The sequence below is a fragment of the Porites lutea genome, chromosome 3, assembly GCF_958299795.1.
Source record: "Porites lutea chromosome 3, jaPorLute2.1, whole genome shotgun sequence".
Classification (NCBI taxonomy): Eukaryota; Metazoa; Cnidaria; class Anthozoa; order Scleractinia; family Poritidae; genus Porites; species Porites lutea.
The window spans coordinates 35,517,801-35,537,588 of record NC_133203.1 but is presented as its reverse complement, the minus strand read 5'-3'; the positions used below and the strand labels follow the sequence as shown (position 1 = coordinate 35,537,588).

Here is a 19,788-nt window from a genome sequence, read left to right as displayed (position 1 = left end):
TGGTGGTTCAGATTTTTACATCTCAGATTTTGATATTTTTTCCCACTAATTCAAAAAGTTGCTATAAAAATTACAAATATATTACAAAAACAAGAAGAAGAAAACCAGCAAATTACATAAATCCTGATCAAAGGTGAAATGTGTGCAGTGGCCAAAGGAGCTTAGGCTTTCGAGTTGGTCACTTAAGCTCCCTACCATGTTTAAATGACTGGGTGCATGACTTATGAGCTTTGAAATTAAGACGAAGAATTCCTTCTCAGTTCCAGTTAAGAGAGTATCTAAAACAAGTTCTCCCGTCGACTTCTATTCTGACAAAAAACAAATGGAACTGAAGTGTACCTTCAAGGGATGGCCTTGTCCTCGTGTAGTTTGGTCCAATCCAAAAAACAAACAAATCATCAACGGATCTGAAGGTTTTTACATTTCAGAGCAGCTGGATGGAGAGGATACCTTAACTTCCCTTCTCCGTAATCCTGATATCCAAGAAAATCAAGCAGGGGCTTATAAATGCACTGGAGTGAACAACATTAATGGCTGGTCGACTGAAAAATCAGAGTATATTGACCTGATTTATGGCTGTGAGTCATTTAATTTCTTATTTGAATTCTTCTTATACACACGAATGCACAAAACCACATTAATTAACAGTACCTCCTTTGTATCAGGTTCAGCATAAAAAGGTATTGCCGTGTTTACCCTGTAAGCAATGGAAAGTATCCCATTTAGACTAAGAGGGACAGCTCATTCTCTTTTGATTTAGACGGAATTAATTATTGGGTGCTTCATGTTTTAGATAACAGATAAAGTTATTCCCAGCTGAATTTAAAAGAAATCAACTGAATATAACTGACAATTTCGTGCCACCTTCCTCTTTCCATTCAGACCAATTGGACGCTGGAATTTTTACTTGTTTATCCCTCGGGTCACAAGGGATAAGTAAATAAGTAAATAAATAAATAAATAACGATTTAGTGGCGCTAGCTCATCCACATAGTAGTTCTTTGTCCGCCATTCTGGCTCAAATTTACCCCGCTCAGATCGCGGGATTAACGTGGGAGTGATGTATTTTTTTGACGGTGATGGCGGAATAAGGGTAAGAAGCAACAAAACTCAACTAGGCCGACCACATATGAAGTTGCCTGAGGAATCAAGCACAGGACAGTCATTAATGAGAGAGGAGTGTTCTCACCTGAAATACAGTAGAACCTCTATATAACGAACTCCTCGGTATAATTAACAATTATTCCAGCAGTGTGCGTTGGATATGAGATGGTAGGGAGCCAACGAGGCGCGTAACACCGAGTTGGCAGAAAGAAAAAGGAGAATTTGTCGTCGTATGCTCACTTTCTCTATAAAACGTCGTATTCTTTGATTAGGAGGTTTCACTTCATAGTCGTGCAGTCAGCGTCAAAGAAATGTACTAAGAAGCTTGACGCAGGTGCAGCAACTGTTGTCTTCATGTTAAAACCAATTGTGTTTTGACGTTGTCGTCGTGGTGGTTCAGATTTTTTCATCTCAGATTTTGATATTTTTTCCCACTAATTCAAGAGGTTGCTGTAAAAATTACAAATATATTACAAAAACAAGACGAAGAAAACCAGCAAATTACATAAATCCTGATCAAAAGTGAAATGTGCGCAGTGGCCAAAGAAGCTTAGGCTTTCGAGTTGGTCACTTAAGCTCCCTACAAAGTTTAAATGACTGGGTGCATGACTTATGAGCTTTGAAATTAAGACGAAGAATTCCTTCTCAGTTCCAGTTAAGAGAGTATCTAAGACAAGTTCTCCCGTTGACTTCTATTCTGACAAAAAACAAATGGAACTGAAGTGTACCTTCAAGGGATGGCCTCGTCCTCGTGTAGTTTGGTCCAATCCAAAAAACAAACAAATCATCAACGGATCTGAAGGTTTTTACATTTCAGAGCAGCTGGATGAAGAGGATACCTTAACTTCCCTTCTCCGTAATCCTGATATCCAAGAAAATCAAGCAGGGGCTTATAAATGCACTGGAATGAACAACATTACCAGCTGTTCGACTGAAAAATCAGGGATAATTGACCTGATTTATGGCTGTGAGTCATTTAATTTCTTATTTGAATTCTTCTTATACACACGGATGCACAAGACCACCTTAATTAACAGTACCTCCTTTGTATCAGGTTCAGCATAAAAAGGTATTGACGTGTTTGCCCTGTAAGCAATGGAAAGTATCCCATTTAAGACTAAGAGGGACAGCTCATTCTCTTTTGATTTAGACGGGATTAATTATTGGGTGCTTCATGTTTTAAATAACAGATAAAGTTATTCCCAGCTGAATTTAAAAGAAATGAGTATAACTCAAAATTTCGTGCCACCTTCCTCTTTCCATTCAGACCAATTGGACGCTGGAATTTTTATTTGTTTATCTCTCGGGTCACAAGGGATAAGTAAATAAGTAAATAAATAAATAAATAAATAAATAACGATTTAGTGCGCTAGCTCATCCACATAGTGGTTCTTTGTCTGCCATTCTGGCTCAAATTTACCCCGCTCAGATGGCGGGATTAACGTGGGAGTGATGTATTTTTTTGGCGGCGATGGCGGAATAAGGGTAAGAAGCAACAAAACTCAACCAGGCCGTCCACATATGTACGGAAGCCCAGGGGGGCCAGATAGGGATTTCGTTTTTATTTTTCACTTTTCGGTTTTTATTTTTTACGTTTCCGTTTTTGTTTTTTACTTTTCAGTTTTTGTTTTAAACGTTTTGATTTTCACTTCGTCATTTTGCTTTTCGGATTTGGTTTTGGTTTTTATTTTGTCCTTTTCCGTTTTTGTTTTTAACGTTTTCATTTTCACTTCGTCATTTTGCTTTTTGGTTTTGGTTTTGATTTTGATTTTTTACTTTTCCGTTTTTGTTTTTAACGTTTTGATTTTCACTTTGTCACTTTGCTTTTTGGTTTTGCTCTTGATTTTGAATTTTTACTTTTCCGTTTTTGTTTTAAACTTTTTGATTTTCACTTAGCAATTTTAATCTATATTATGAAAACCAAAACCAAAACCTTATTATAACAATTGAAAACGAAAACCAAAAAACCAAAAACCAAAACCGACAGCGTAGACCATCATGCTTTGCTGGAGGATCAATATGGCGGATCACGGTGTCCATTCGGCGGAGTGCAGCTTTGTTGACTATGTTAGCCCAGGTAAATTATCTGATTTTACCCCCATTGATTGCTCTGCATCATAAATTGTATCTTTTTTAACGCATCTTTCAATTCTTCTATTAAAGCTATGGAGGTCAGTTTTTCTGGTTCTCCGGTTTTCAACTCTCCTTAAAATTATGGAACGCACGGACGTAATAAATGTAAGTTCTTCGATGGAACACGAGTTACAAGAACAACAATAAATGACAGTGACCTCTAAGACAAACGGTAAACGTGAATTTGTATACCGCGTGACCAAATTTGCCCTCTTTTTGTCGCTTACTGTTCATTACTTCTACATAAAACTTAGCAGTTTCACCTAGGTTTTATCCATAAGAACTGTTTTGAGCCGTTGTTATTGTTGTTACATGATTGAGAGCCGACACGTGTTAAAAACTTAATGGCAATACTTTTATCCTTCCATTATGCTCAAAGATTTTATTCCTCTCGATATTCACAGTCTCATCAGTGTACGCCATTACGATCCACTGTAAATGAAAGCTTGACAAATGTGCGATAGCTTACACCACGTTAGTACCTCCAATCCACGCCAAAATCCCGTCTACTTGAACATATTCCAAAATTGTAGCATTGGTCTTGGACTTTCTGATCCAGTCGATTAACGCGATTTCCATAGCTTTAATAGAAGAATTAAAAGATGCGTTGAAAAAAGATACCATTTATGATTGAGAGCAATCAATGGAGGTAAAATCAGATAATTTACCTGGGCTAACATCGTCAACAAAGCCGCACACCGCCGAATGGACACCTTGATCCGCCATATTGATCCTCCAGCAAAGCATGATGGTCTACGCTGTCGGTTTTGGTTTTGGTTTTGGTTTTTGTTTTTTTGATTTTCGTTTTCAAATGTTATAATAAGGTTTTGGTTTTGGTTTTCATAATATAGATTAAAATTGCTAAGTGAAAATCAAAAAGTTTAAAACAAAAACGGAAAAGTAAAAAAGCAAAAGCAAAACCAAAGAGCAAAATGACGAAGTGAAAATCAAAACGTTAAAAACAAAAACGGAAAAATCAAAAATCAAAATCAAAACCAAAACCAAAATCAAAAAGCAAAATGACGAAGCGAAAATCAAAACGTTAAAAACAAAAACGGAAAAGGACAAAATAAAAACCAAACCCAAAACCGAAAAGCAAAATGACGAAGTGAAAATCATAACGTTTAAAACAAAACCTGAAAAGTAAAAAACAAAAACGGAAACGTAAAAAATAAAACCGAAAAGTGAAAAATAAAAACGAAATCACTATCTGCCCCCCCCCCCCCCCCCCCACCTGAAATACAGTAGAACCTCTATATAACGAACTCCTCGGTATTATGAGATAGTAGGGAGCCAAAAAGGCGCGTAGCACCGAGTTGGCAGAAAGAAAAAGGAGAATATCTCGTCGTATTTTCACTTTCTCTATAAAACGTCGTATTCCTTGATTAGGTTTCATTTCATATTCCTGGAGTAAACGTCAAAGAAATGTACTAAGAAGCTTGACGCACGTGCAGCAACTGTTGTTTTCATGTTAAAACCAACTGTGTTTTGACGTTGACATCGTGGTGGTTCAGATTTTTACATTTCAGATTTTGATATTTTTTCACTCTAATTCAAGAGGTTGCTATAAAAATTACAAATATATTACAAAAACAAGAAGAAGAAAACCAGCAAATTACATAAATCCTGATCAAAGGTGAAATGTGGGCAGTGGCCAAAGGAGCTTAGGCTTTCGAGTTGGTCACTTAAGCTCCCTAGTTTAAATGACTGGGTGCATGACTTATGAGCTTTGAAATTAAGACGAAGAATTCCTTCTCAGTTTCAGTTCAGAAAGTAGATAAGACAAGTTCTTCCGTTGACTACTATCCTAACACGACAGAAATGGAACTGAAGTGTACCTTCAAGGGGTGGCCTCGTCCTCGTGTAGTTTGGTACAATCCAGACAAAAAACAAATCATCAACGGATCTGAAGGTTTTTACATCTCAGAGCAGCTGGATCGAGAGGATACTTTAACTTCCCTTCTCCGTAATCCTGATATCCAAGAAAAACACGCAGGGGCTTATAAATGCACTGGAATGAACACCATTACCGGCTGGTCGACTGAACTGTCAGCGTATATTGACCTGCATTATCGCTGTGAGTCATTTAATTTCTTATTCCTAATACTACGGATGCGCTAAACTACCTCCTTTGAAGCAGGTTCATAAAAACATAATACCCTGTTTCTCCTGTAAGCAATGGAGAGAATCCCATTTAGACTAAGAGGGACAGCTCATTCTATCTTGATTTAGACGGAATTAAATATTGGGTGTTTCATATTTCAAATAACAGATTAACTTATTCCTAAATGAATTTTAAAAAATGTAACTGACAATTTCGTGCCACCTTCCTCTTCCATTCAGACTAAATGGACGCTGGAATTTTTATTTGTTTACCCCTCGGATCACAAGGGATAAGTAAATAAGTAAATAAATAAATAATGATTTAGTGGCGCTAGCTCATCCACAAAGTGGTTCTTTGTCTACCATTCTGGCTCAAATTTACCCCGCGCAGCTGGCGGGATTAACGTGGGAGGGATGTGTTGTTTTGGTGGCGATGGCATAATAACGGTGAGAAGCAACAAAACTCAACCCGGCCGGCCACATATGATGTTGCCTGAGGAATCAAGCACAGGACAGTCATTAATGAGAGGGGAGTGTTCTCACCTGAAATTCAGTAGAACTTCTATATAACGGAGTCGTCGGTATAATTCACAATTATTCCACTTATTCCACGAGAGTGCGTTAGATATGAGATGTTAGTTAGCCAACGAGGCGCGTAGCACTGAGTTTGCGATAATCATCTTATATCCAACAAGCGCGAGTGGAATAATCATTCTATTATAAACGCCCACAAAATATTGAGAAATCTTCCCAAATTTATTTGTAAACCAACCGATTTTCATCTTGTTTTTAATCTGAGCAGACGCGTACAGTTACCATATTTCCCGCGGGAGGACTCCCATATGAAACAGACGGGGATGCTCGTCGTCTCGCTTAGGGGTGTAAATTTTGGTTTTTGGTCTCGCTTAGGGTGTTCCGGGCAAAACGCCAATATTTTAAGCCGCCAAGGTCTCGTTTAGGGTTCCGCGAAGAACTTGAGATTTACGACAATGCTTTTAAAAACTACTTTTAGATAAAAGCATTCGATGATTATATCTTTATATCATTAAAACTCATTGCATGTCGTTTTTGTGTGTTTTTAAGCGGTCTCTTTTAGGAGTCAAAATTTGCTTAAGCCACGCCCAGATTGGTCTCCTTTAGGGGTCAGAAAAAGCTTGAGCCACACCTAGATGGTCTCCTTTAGGGGTTAAATTTAAAATTTCCGACGAGCATCCCCGTCTGTTTCATATGGGAGTCCCCCCCGGCCATATTTGAAGAGCATAGTATAACGGCTCATATACCATGATGGCTAAGCCAATCAAAGCTGTAGAATTGCATTATCCAATGATTCAATTTTTAATAATAAGTCATACTCTCCACCCCCCCCCCCCCCCAGAAATAATACAGTCAAACCCCGTAAATCCCGACAATGAACGGGTAGTACTAAGAAAGTGTCTGTATTAACGGGGTGACCTTATGACCTTATTAAGAGGGTAGAAAATGTAATGTATCGATAGTATTGTCTACCGGAAGTTGTGTTAGCGGAAGTTCTCGGTTACTGAAAACGTGCAAAGGATCATGGATATTTGTGTGGGCCATGCTTTCCGGGTGTCATGGCGGCCGAATAAAGTGTACTTCCTTTTATAGTTAAATCTGGTTTATTGCACGGCCATCCGGGCGTCATTGTTACATTGGCGACGAGGATTCAATTCCTTTTGAGAGGTAGTGGATGTTTTGGAAGTCATTTGTGCGGAAAGTCCTAGTATTTTGTCAAGAAGATGACGGACGACATTGGAACCACTTCGAGTACAGCTTCAAGTTCACAAGCTTCGCCAACCGCGACGTTTGTTCCTCTACTTGATGTGGCCAGCCTTCCTCTCTTCAATCCAAAGGAAGATCTGAACACCCTTGCAGTTCGCTGGAAGTTGTGGAAACCCTCGTTCAATCTGTATTTGGTGGCAAAAGGGATTACGAAAGATGAACAGAAAACCGCATTGCTGTCGCATACTGGAGGGTTGAATTTTCAGGAGCTTTATTAAACGTTATTGACCGGTACGGAAATCAAGCAGTTCGCTGAGAGTATGGAGTTGTTGGATAATTATTTTGCACCGCAGTTGAACGTTCAATTCGAAAGACATCAGTTTAGGCAAATGGAGCAAGCGTCTGGAGAGTCGGTGGATCAGTTTGTTTGTCGGTTAAGGCAGAAAGCGATCTTCTGCGAGTTTGAAAATGTTGATGAGGCAATAAGGGATCAGCTTATTGAGAGATGCAGGGACCCCAGACTTCGCCGTAAGTTCCTTGAGAAAACAAATGCTACTCTGAAGGATTTACAAGATTTGGCTCGTGTGCAGGAAGCAGTGAACATGCAGGTCAAGGCTATGGATCAGTCATCCGGTCAGGTGAATGCTGTTTCCGGCAAACCTCACAGCAAAGGAAAAGGAAAAGGGACAGCGGAGGGTAGAAACCGAGGAAATAAGCCTGTTAAACCGTCGGGTGGTTCTCAGGAGACAAAAGTAAGAGGCTGTTTTCGCTGTAATTACACTGACCTTATGGCACGTGACCCGAATTGTCCTGCCCGTAGCAAGAAATGTAATGCATGTGGCGAGATTGGACATTTTTCAGTCTGTTGCAAAACAAAGGAACGCAAACGTCTTACAAGGGATGACGAGGGAAGGAATAATACACGGGGTAGAGCCTATCAACTATCAGAAGATTCAGCCACTGGACAACAAGATTATTATGCATTTACAGTTGGAGTCAGTCAGCCTACAAGTGGTAGTCAAGTTGATTTGAAGGTTGGAGGAGTGACGTTACCAGGGGTACTTATTGATTCTGGAGCGTCGTGCAATGTCATTGATCAAGCAACCTGGGAAGTTTTGAAGAAGAAGAGTGTTCAGTGTGAGTCCAAGAAATCAAGCAAAAAGTTGTTTGCTTATGGTCAGAAAGATCCTATTGAGGTGATTGGGACATTTGTGTCTGAGATTGTGTGCGAGATCAGTGGCAACAGTTGTGTGGACGAATTCACAGTGGTTAAAGGTCCAGAAAGATCTTTACTCGGAAAGAACACTGCAGAGAAGTTGGGCGTGTTAAAGGTCGGTGTGCGTGTGCTCATTAACTGTTGAAGGAAGTGATGCCGACATCCGTGAGAAGTATAGAGAGGTTTTTACAGGGGTTGGAAAGCTGAAGGATTAGATGAAAGATCGCGCGAGATCACAACGTTTGTTACACACCGTGGTTTGTACAGGTACAAACGTTTGATATTCGGGGTAACATCGGCGCGTGAAAAGTACCAGAAAATTGTGGCGGATGTTTTGCATGGTTGCGAGGGAGTGGCTAATTTGGCAGATGATTTGATTGTGCATGGTTGTGGCATAAAGGAACACGGCAGGAATTTGCATGCTGTACTGACCCGATTGAAAGAGAAAGGACTAACCTTGAATGGGGACAAATGCCAGTTTCGTCTTCCCAAGCTTACATTCTTCGGTCATGATCTGAGCAGGCAAGGTGTTGCGCCCAGTGAAGAGAAAGTAGCTGCCATCTTGAACGCAAGCCCTCCACAAGATGCTTCACAGGTCAGGTCATTTGTTCAGCTTGTACAGTATTCTGCAAAGTTTCTTCCCAACTTCGCGCAAGAAGCAGGACCACTCAGGAGCCTCCTGGGGAAGAATGAGCCTTTCATCTGGGGTGAAGCACAGGAAAGGTCATTCCAGAAGTTGAAACAGCTAGTTGCACAGGCCACTACGCTTGCATATTTCAGAGGAGACTGTAACACACGTATTATTGCCGATGCAGGTCCACAGGGTTTAGGTGCAGTGCTGACTCAACTTCAAGACGGCGAGTGGCGAGCAATCGCGTACGCGTCCAGAAACCTAACTTAAGTGGAGCGGAGATACAGCCAGACCGAGAAAGAGGCCCTTGCCCTAGTATGGGCTTGTGAGAGGTTCAACATTTATGTGTACGGGCGCAAATTTGAACTTGAAACTGATCACAAGCCACTCGAGTGTATTTTTGGCAGGCTTTCAAAACCATCAGCACGTATCGAACGTTGGGTTCTGAGGTTGCAGGGGTATGACTACAGAGTTGTTTATCGGCCGGGCAAAGCGAATATCGCAGACTCTCTCTCAAGACTCAATCAATGTAACCCTAAAGACACAATTGGGGAGGAATTTGACTTTGTCAAGGCAGTCGCTGAGGAAAGCTTACCTGTTGCCCTGACAGCGAAACAAGTCGAATTGGTTTCTGATAGTGACCCAGAAATTGCTAGCCTGAGACAGTACATTTTAAGTGAAGACTGGTATCGATGTAGGATGACAGCTTATGTGTGTGTCAAGGATGAATTGTGTGTTAGGCAAACTTGTTTTGCGCGGCACAAGAATTGTTGTTCCGAAGGCTTTACGGGGAGAAGTCTTGCGTCTTGCCCACGAGAGACATCAGGGCATCGTAAAAATGAAGGCACGTTTAAGGACAAAGGTTTGGTGGCCAAAGATTGACTCAGACGCGGAGCAGGTGTGTAAGTCTTGTCATGGTTGCCAAGTCGTAGGTGAATTCCAGGTTCCTGAGCCCATGAAGAGAGTGAAGCCGCCTACTGGACCCTCGCAAGACATAGCCATAGACCCGATGGGCCCCCTTCCCACTGGAGAAAGTTTGCTCGTAGTCGTAGACTATTACAGTAGATTCTACGAGGTAGCGATCATGTGCTCAACAGCAGCTAAGAGAGTGGTGGATATACTGACACAGATATTCTCCAGATATGGATTTCCATTTACACTCAAGTCTGACAATGGTCCTCAGTTTTGCTGTGCGGAGTTTGAGAAGTTTCTCTCTGATCACGGAATCGAACACTTGACTTTCCCACCGCTCTGGCCAAAGGCCAATGGACATGTTGAAAGACAGAACAGAACTCTGCTTAAGACTTTGAAAGTTGCTGACGTTGAGGGAAAAAACTGGCCTGAAGAACTGCCGAAGTTTCTGCTAGCATATAGAACCACACCGCAAACAAGCACTGGTGTTACTCCTGCGTTCTTTATGTTTGGCAGAGAGTTGAAAACCAAACTTCCAGAGTTGAGGCGCGCTGGTAACCTGTTGGATGAGGGGGTCAGAGATCGTGATTGGAATCACAAGTTCACCCACAAGGAACATGCTGACAACAAGCGGGGTGCAGCCGAAAGCCCTGTAGTGCCTGGAGATCTGTTTTTACTGAAGAACACGAAAACGTCTGACAAGCCAGAAGCAAATTTCGAGAGTGAGCCATACACAGTACAGACTAAGGAACGCAGTGGGGTGACTGTTAGGTCAAAGGAGGGTGTGGAATACAGGCGGAACAGTTCATTTGTTAAGCAGTACAACCCACCAGGGGAATCCCCGGAAGCCACAGAGGCCGCTTCTCAAGAAGCACCCAATACTCTTCCACCGGAGGAGAATATAGCGACATCAAGACCAAGGCGGACTGTCAGAATGCCGGAGAAGTACAAGGACTATGTACTTTATGAACTGAACTCTGTTGACACGTTGGACTTATGTTGAAGTCTGTTAGATTTGGTTTCATGTTATTAGATTTTATTGAACAGTCTTATTGAGATAATTAAATGCGAGCAGAACAGTTTTCATACAGATTTATTTTTCGCAGTTAAGTGCCTTGTTGACGTTTTCTCGTAGTCTGTTTGTTTCTAAAGAAAGGAAGGGATGTAATGTATCGATAGTATTGTCTATCGGAAGTTGTGTTAGCGGAAGTTCTCGGTTACTGTAAACGTGCAAAGGATCATGGATATTTGTGTGGGCCATGCTTTCCGGGTGTCATGGCGGCCGAATAAAGTGTAGTTTCTTTTATAGTTAAATCTGGTTTATTACACGGCCACCCGGGCGTCATTGTTACAGAAAATGAAAGGGCTTTCTTTCCCCAGGGACAAAGCAAACCGTCCGTAACAATGAGATGTCTGCATTGAGCGGGTTTCCAGACTTGAGCGGGGTTTGACTGTACAATAAAAGGAACGTCGATATAACAAAACCTCTTTATAGCGAGCATATTTTGCCAGTCCTTTGGGTCTTCGTTCAGCTGTTCGTTATATCGAGATTCCAATGTAAACTGTTGTGTGTTTGTTAAAAAGAGAAAACGAGACCCCGAATAGCTATTGAAATCAACCCTGAGTAGCACAGGCCATATTGGTGGGAGGTAAGAGAAGCGGGGTTCATCCGATCAACCGATCGTTAGAGCGTCTCTAAAGACGGCGTGACGATACAAGTCGCAAAAGAGGGAACCAGTGGAATAAACAAAATCAACACGTAAAAACTCCAAAGCGTTGTGATGCCCCATATATTGTCACAAATACTCAGGAGGGGAGGGTAAGAGTAAAAATGTTACCCCCTACGGTTGCACAAAAAAATGGTAACGATTTTCAAATAATATTTGCTCATCATATCTTCTTATCATCTAATACAGGTCTCTTGCCTAAAGCTCCGCAGATTACTTCTCTCGAGGTTTCCAAGAAAGCCTACCTCAATGTCAGGTTAAAGTGCAGAGTAGGTGTTAGCCCAAGCGACTGTGATGACAATTCTTTACAGTGGTATTTTAACAACAGCTCAGTGAAATTAAAATCTGGTGAAAAGTATGTTATCCAAGAAAGGAAAACCAACACCAAATGCAAAAAAGATTTCATTCTCAAGATTGTTAACGCTACTGATGCAGACAAAGGAGAGTATAAATGTCGCTATGTCTGCAACTTCGGCTATTCCAGGTCTTCAACTATCCAGTTGAAAGTATTTCCAGGTACTGATACTCCTGTTATATCTAAAGGTCTAACCGCTCAAAAGCCCGAGGGGGGCGGGGGTGTTATGTGGGTAAATTTTTGCTGGGTACGTGCCGCTGGCCTCTCAGAGCCCCTACCCCATTATAGTCTATTCTGTGGCCAATTATAGACCCCATCTTAGTCACTTTTGGGCAAATGTGCAGTTTTCGCGATCCCAACTTAGTAACTTTCTATTTTTATGAATCGACCCATTTTTTATATTGAATGAGGAACACTTTACTTTTCATCTGCAGTACAAACATTCTGGTACGTTTGCTAACCATAAATATGAAGAACTGTTTTCCCCAAAAACTCCGAAAATGTGTGACCCCATTATAGTCAATCCAGTCGTGAAAATTGGACCCCATCCAGCGGCACATCCCCATTAGACTCTTATACGGAAGTCCCCTCCCCTCCCCCTCGGGTTCAAAACAGTAACACAGCAAATGCAAAAGGAGTCATGTCATGTGAGGACAAGCTTGAAGGGCTGAACCTGATTGCAACTAAGTGTTTCATAAGAAAACGAAGAATTTAATTCGAAGAATAACTCGCAATTGTATAACAGTAATTTTATTTGATCTGAAATCAAATTCTATTCTACTCAAAAAGTGTAATCAAATAATTGATAAATGAAACTAGAAAAAGTGGAATAAATGCCGATAAAAACTAAACGTTGATACAAGCGAAATCACGTGGTTCTTGAAACAAACTCAATTTAAGCTACTTTAACTCTGTTGAAAAGGTAACGAAAGAAAGAATAAACTAACAAAACGAAGGTAACATACAGTCCTTGAATAAGCATTAAATCGGTCCGGGTAGCAGGTTAACTGTTAACACTTTGATCTTGCAATACGGCGGTTGGTAAAAAAGCTTATAAAAACTCGAACAAAGCGGGTACTTTTGTGGTTCCTGTTGGGCGTTTACGGTTTTCCTACTTTTGCCAGCAAGATTAAGTATAAAAATTCCTTGAATAGTTCTTTTACTACGTTAACTCTGAGGTTTTTGAAAACTCAAATAGCCTAAAAGTTTTTCAAAATTCATTTTTTTTTGCCTGTAACTTTTCATATAATGTTTCGGGAACAAACGTGTTTGACTTGAAGCAATGATTTTGTCATTTGCAAGTGATTTTACGCTGAGTTCCAGCAAACCATGACGTCATAGCCCATTTGTTTCGGTGAGAGGGTACTCCTTTTGTAAGCGAATTGTTTTAAACTATTTGGGTCTGAAACAGGGAAAGGTTTTGCGCCGTTTGGATACAGGGTCTGAAATTACATGTTCGTGCATGAGTTTTTGATATTTTTGTTGTTGCTATTGTTTTAAATCATCCGTCTTCAGGTCTGTGAATAGGGTAGGAAAAGTCGTACTCTACCGAAACGGGTCTACAGCGAATTCCATAAATACGTGCACTTGAAATTTCCTTTTAAACAGATAGGGCAATTGGAGGGTAAAGTTTACTTCTGTTTTTGAAATAATTATAGTGTAAATTATAGCTGAAATTTCTCCTTGTGTGGGACTATTTATTTTTAGGTGCCAGATAGCAACTCTGTCGCGATACCCATCAAGGGGACGGCGAATCGTAAGACCATCCTTTATCTGCATAATCGTTTCACATGATACCATAGCCGAATCAGAATCCAGCATTGCATCTGGGTTGAGTAATGTATTAGGTTCCAGACCCTTTTATATTTTAGGGCAGGTTTTGCACATGCGCAGTTGCATTAAAAGAATGACTAGCAAATGGTTCGTTTCGTGTTGTTGTTTAAGACTAGAATATTACAATTTTGGCGACGCGGATAGTGCTTGTAGGTCAAGTTCGAGAGTATGTGAACGGTACAGAAGATATTGCAAGTTATATCGAAAGAGTGGAATTGTATTTTGCGGCGAATTATGTCAAGGCGGATTACAAAGTTGCTACGTTTCTAGCGTTTATCGTAGCAGATGCATATGACGTGCCGCGAAATTTGTTAGTCCCTGAACGTCCAAAATATAAGTCTTTTGTGCAATAGTATGAAAAGCTGACTGAACGATTTGGAAACCAGCTCTAATTTCAAAGTCACTGATCAATAAGTTCCTGGAGATATCAGCAGATCAGGATGAAAACAATTTGACAACTCGCGCAACATATATTGTAACATATATTGTAAGAACATTCATGGAGCAGGCTTTAGACCAGCAACTAAAATGCAGCAGATTGTTACAAAGCTAGCTCCAAAAATTTTTGCAGTAAGGTGAAGCAGGAAAAAGTTAAAGCTACAGCCCAAATAAGTTGACCTTAGCGACCTAGATAAGTGGCTGAAACCGAGAGTCAAGTCGAAGTGATAGCCTTTGGTTGCTCCACTAATATGCCATGTTGGAGGGCGAGAAAAGCAAAGGAACATGACAAACAACAAACAAAAGAATCATTCTAAGTGATGTTAGCTTTTTTTTGGCTGACTCAGTGCGTAGGGCCTCGCTCTCCAGCATGGCAGGTTTGTGCCAAAAAAATGAACAAGGCATGGAGTAAAACATGGTTGGTCCGTCTGGGAAGGTGTCGGTAAGAGAGATGACTGTAGGTATCTTAAAAATCGTGAGCTCAGCAACGACGACGACGACGGCAGTGAAAATGTCGCTAAAAAATTAAATCTGCCTCCTTTCAAATGTCATCGCGTCTATTTGGAGCTGCTTAATTTGTCAAATGTAGGCGATTTCTCTTGGAGTTGAATTCTTAAGGACTTTATCCAGGTTCAGAAAGAAAAAGGAGAATTGGTCATCGTATGTTCACTTTCTCTATAAAACGTCGTATTAGGAGGTTTCACTTCATAGTCGTGCAGTCAACGTCAAAGAAATGTACTAAGTACCTTGATGCACGTGTAGCAACTGTTGTTTTCATCTTAAAAAAATCGTTTTTTCTTGCTATTTGTGGGCATTGAGAGATGGATTGAGAAATGGTAAATCTGAATAAATCAAGAGGTTACTACAAAATAGAATTACAATACATTACAAAAGTAAGAAAAAAATAAAACATTAATTTACATAAATCCTGATCAAAGGTGAAATCAGACGCAGACGCCATAGTAGGTTTGGCTTTTGAGTTGGTCACTTAAGTTTCCTAGTTTAATGACTGGGTGTATAACTTAGGATCTTTGAAATTAAGACGAAGAATTCCTTCTTAGTTCCAGTTAAGAGAGTATCTAAGACAAGTTCTCCCGTTGACTACTATCCTGACACGAGAGAAATGGAACTGAAGTGTACCTTCAAGGGATGGCCTCGTCCTCGTGTAGTTTGGTACAATCCAGATAACAAACAAATCATCAACGGGTCTGAAGGTTTTTACATCTCAGAGCAGCTGGATGGAAAGGATACCTTAATTTCCCTTCTCCGTAATGCTGATATCCAAGAAAAACACCGAGGGGCTTATAAATGCACTGGAATGAACAACATTACCGGCTGGTCGAGTAAAAAAGGAGGGGATATTGACCTGAATTATCGCTGTGAGTCATTTAATTTATTATTTCTAATACAACACACGGATGCGCAAGACTACCATATTTGAAGCATGTTCATAAAAAACATAATACCATGTTTCCCTTGTAAGCAATGGAAAGTATCCCATTAAGACTAAGAGGGACAGCTCATTCTCTCTTGATTTAGACGGAATTTAATATTGGGTGTTTCATGTTTCAAATAACAGATTAACTTATTCCTAAATGAATTTTAAAAAATGTAACTGAAAATTTCGTGCCAGGAACTTTCATTTGTTTACCCCCCGGGTCACAAGGGATAAGTAAATAAGTAAATAAATAAATAATGATTTAGTGGCGCTAGCTCATCCACATAGTTGTTCTTTGTCTACCATTCTGGCTCAAATTTACCCTGCGCAGCTGGCGGGTTTAACGTGGGAGTGATGTGTTGTTTTGATGGCAATGGCCGAATAAGGGTGAGAAGCAACAAAACTCAACCCGGCCGGCCACATATGATGTTGCCTGAGGAATCAAGCACAGGACAGTCATTAATGAGAGGGGAGTGTTCTCACCTGAAATTCAGTAGAACCTCTACATAACGAAGTCTTCGGTATAATTAACAATTATTCCACTTATTCCGCGAGTGTGCTTTACATAGGTAGGTAACCAACGAGGCGCGTAGCACCGAGTTGGCTCTAATCATCTCATATCCAACAAGCGCGAGTGGAATAATTACTCTATTAAAAACGCCCACAAAATATCGAGAATTCTTCCCAACTTTATTTGTAAACCAACCCATTTTCATCTTGTTTTTAATTTTGAGCAGACGCGTACAGTTACCATGTTTGAAGAGCATGGTATAACGGCTCATATACCATGATGGCTAAGCCAATCAGAGCTCTAGAATTGCATTCTCTAATAATTCAATTTTTAATAATAAGCGATACTCTCCGCCCAGAAATAATACAGTCAAACCCCGTAAATCCCAAAACTGAAGGGACCGTACTAAGAGAGTGTCTGTATTCACGGGGTGACCTTATTAAGCGGGTAGAAAATGAAAGGGCTTTCTTTCCAAAGCAAACTGTCCGTAACACCCGGGGGGGGGACTCTGCATATGAAAAGAGAGGGGATGCTCGTCGGAAATTTTGAATTAAACCCCTAAAGGAGACCGATCTGGGCGTAGCCCAAGCTGTCAAGCGATCAACCGATCGTTAGAGCGTCTCTAAAGATGGCGTGACGAGACAAGTCGCAAAAGAGGGAACCACTGGAATAAACAAAATCAACACGTAAAAACTCCAAAGCGTTGTGATTCCCCATAGATTGTCACAAATACTCAGGAGGGGAGGGTAAGAGTAAGAATGTTACCCCTTACGGTTGCACGAAAAAATGGTTACCATTTTAAAATAATATTTGGTCATCATATCTTCTTATCATCTGATACAGGTTTCTTGCCTAAAGCTCCGCAGAGATTTTCTCCCACGGTTTCGGTGGAAGCCTACTTCAATATCAGTTTAGAGTGCGAAGTAGGTGTTAGGCCAAGCGACTGTTGGGACAATTCTTTAGGGTGGTATTTTAACAACAACTCAGGGAAAATAGTGAAAAGTGAAAAGTATGATATACAGGAAAGGAGAACCAACACCAGATGCAAAAAAGATTTCATTCTCACCATTTTTAACGTTACTGAAGCAGACGAGGGAAAGTATAAATGTCACTGGCTCTGCGACGAGTACGACCCCAGCTTTTCCAGGTCTTCAATTATCAAGTTGAAAGTATTTCCTCCTTCAGAAGAAGGTACTGATACTCCTGTGATATCTAAAGGTCTTGTGTCACGAAATTTATCAAAATTCAAAAAGTGGAAAAGGCCACCAAATTGAGTGAAACATAAAAATAACCGCTCAAAAGCCCGGAGGGGGGCTTACTTGGGTAAATTTTTGCTGGGTACGTACGGCTGGCCTCTCAGAGACCCTACCCCATTATAGTCTATTATATGGACAATTATAAACTGCATCTTAGTCACTTTTGGATAAATGTGTAATTTTCGCGATCCCAACTTAGTCGCTTTTTATTTTTATGAATTGACTCATTTTTAGATGGAATGAAAAACACTTTACTTTTCATCTGCAGTACAAACATTCTGGTACGTTTGCTAACCATAAATATAGAGAACTGTCTTACCCCAAAAAATCCGAAAATGTGCGACCCCATTTTATTCAATTCAGTCTTGAAAATGGGACCCCAACCAGCGGCACATCCCTATTAGCCTCTTATAAGGAACACTAACCCAGCAAATGCAAAAGGAGTCATGTCATGTGCGGACAAGCTCAGGGTTGAAACTGATTGCAACTGAGTGTTTCATTAGAAAACGGAGAATCCAATCCGAAGAATAACTGGCAATTGTATAACAGTAATTTCATTCGATCTGAAATCAAATTGTACAAGTATGTCTTATTGAAAAAGTGTAATCAAATAATTGACACATGAAACTATGAAAAAGCGATAAAAGCAAAAAGTTTATACAAGCGAAATCACGTGGTTCTTGAAACCAACTCAATTTAAGCTACTTCAACTCTGTTTAAAAGGAAACGAAAGAACGGACTAAATTAACAAAACCAAGGTAACATACAGTTCACTTACTTCTATGGCGACTGTTTTCTAAAATGTCCTTGAATAAGCATTAAATCGGTCCGGGTAGCAGGTAAATTGTTAACCCTTTGATCCTTGCAATACGGCGGTCGGTAAAAAACTTATAAAAACTCGAACAAAGCGGGTACTTTTGTGGTTCCTGTTGGGCGTTTACGGTTTTTCTTATTTTTGCCTGCTAGATTAGATATAAAAATTCCTTGAATAGTTCTTTTCCTACGTTAACACTGAGGTTTTTGAAACTCAAATAGCCTAAACGTTTTTCAAAATTTTTTTTTTTTGCTCTGTAACTTTTCATATAATGTTTGGGGAACAAATCTGTTTGACATGAAGCAATGATTTTGTCATTTGCAAGTGATTTCTTAACTTACGCTGAGTTCCATTGAGAATAAGGACATATTTGGCAATATTATCAAAATGAACCAGCAAACCATGACGTCATAGCCCATTTGTTTTGGTGAGAGGGTACTCCCTTTGTTTAAAAGCATTTGGGTCTGAAACAGGGAAAGGTTTACGCCGTTTGGATACAGGGTCTGAAATTATATGTTCGTGCATGAGTTTTTGATATTTTTGTTTTTGCTATTGTTTTAAATCATCCGCCTTCAGTTCTGTGAATAGGGCAGGAAAAGTCGTACTCTACCGAAACAGGTGGACTGCGAATTCCATAAATACGCGCTCTTGAAATTTCCTTTTAAACGGATAGGGCGATAGGACTGTAAAGTTTACTTCTGTTTTTGAAATAACTATAAGATAAATTATATTTCTACTCGTGCGGCTATTTATTACTAGGTGCCAGACAGTAACTCTGTCGCGATGCCCACGCAGGGGACGGCGAATCGTTACACCCTCCTTTATCTGAATAATCGTTTCACATCATACAATAGCCGAATCAGAATCCAGCATCTGGGTTGAGTAATATATTAGGTTCCAGACCGCTTATATGTTAGGGCAGGTTTTGCACATGCGCAGTTGCATTACAAGAATGACTGGCAAATCATGGTTCGTTTGGTGTTGTTGTTTAAGACCAGAATATTACAATTTTGGCGACGAGGATGGCGTTTGTAGGTCAAGTTGGAGAGGATGTGAAAGGTAAAGAAGATATTGCAAGTTATATCGAAAGAGTGGAATTGTATTTTGGGGCGAATTATGTCAAGGCGGATTACAAAGTTGTTACGTTTCTAGCATTTATCGGAGCAGATGCGTATGGCGTGCCGCGAAATTACTTAGTCCCTGAACGTCCAAAAGATAAGTCTTTTGTGCAGTAGTATGAAAAGCTGACTGAACGATTTGGAAACCCAGCTCTAATTTCAAAGTCACAGATCAACAAGTTCCTGGAGATATCAGCAAATCTGGATGAAACCAATTTTACATCTCGCGCAACATTGTGAGATCATTCATGGAGCAGGCTTTAGACCAGCAACTAATATGCAGCAGATTGTTACAAAGCTACCTCCAAAAATTGCAGTAAGGTGAAGCAGCCAAAAGTTAAAGCTACAGCCCAAATAAGTTGACCTTAGCGACCTAGATGAGTGGCTGAAACCGAGAGTCAAGTCGAAGTGATAGCCTTTGGTTGCTTTAGTAATATAGAGAATCCTGAACAAGAGAAA

The 19,788-nt window shown here is 40.3% G+C and overlaps 1 protein-coding gene across 1 annotated transcript in view; it reads left to right on the top strand.

The window, feature by feature from the left end:
* Nucleotides 1–1,716: 1,716 nt before the first annotated feature.
* The window catches only part of LOC140932211 (uncharacterized), a 117,071-nt gene continuing 98,999 nt past the window's right edge, over nucleotides 1,717–19,788 (top strand). The window contains exons 1-4 of the mRNA XM_073381847.1: nucleotides 1,717–2,071; nucleotides 4,997–5,314; nucleotides 11,756–12,082; nucleotides 16,985–17,332. Coding sequence (XP_073237948.1) covers nucleotides 1,717–2,071; nucleotides 4,997–5,314; nucleotides 11,756–12,082; nucleotides 16,985–17,332 — 1,348 coding nt within the window. The remainder of the gene's footprint in view (nucleotides 2,072–4,996; nucleotides 5,315–11,755; nucleotides 12,083–16,984; nucleotides 17,333–19,788) is intronic.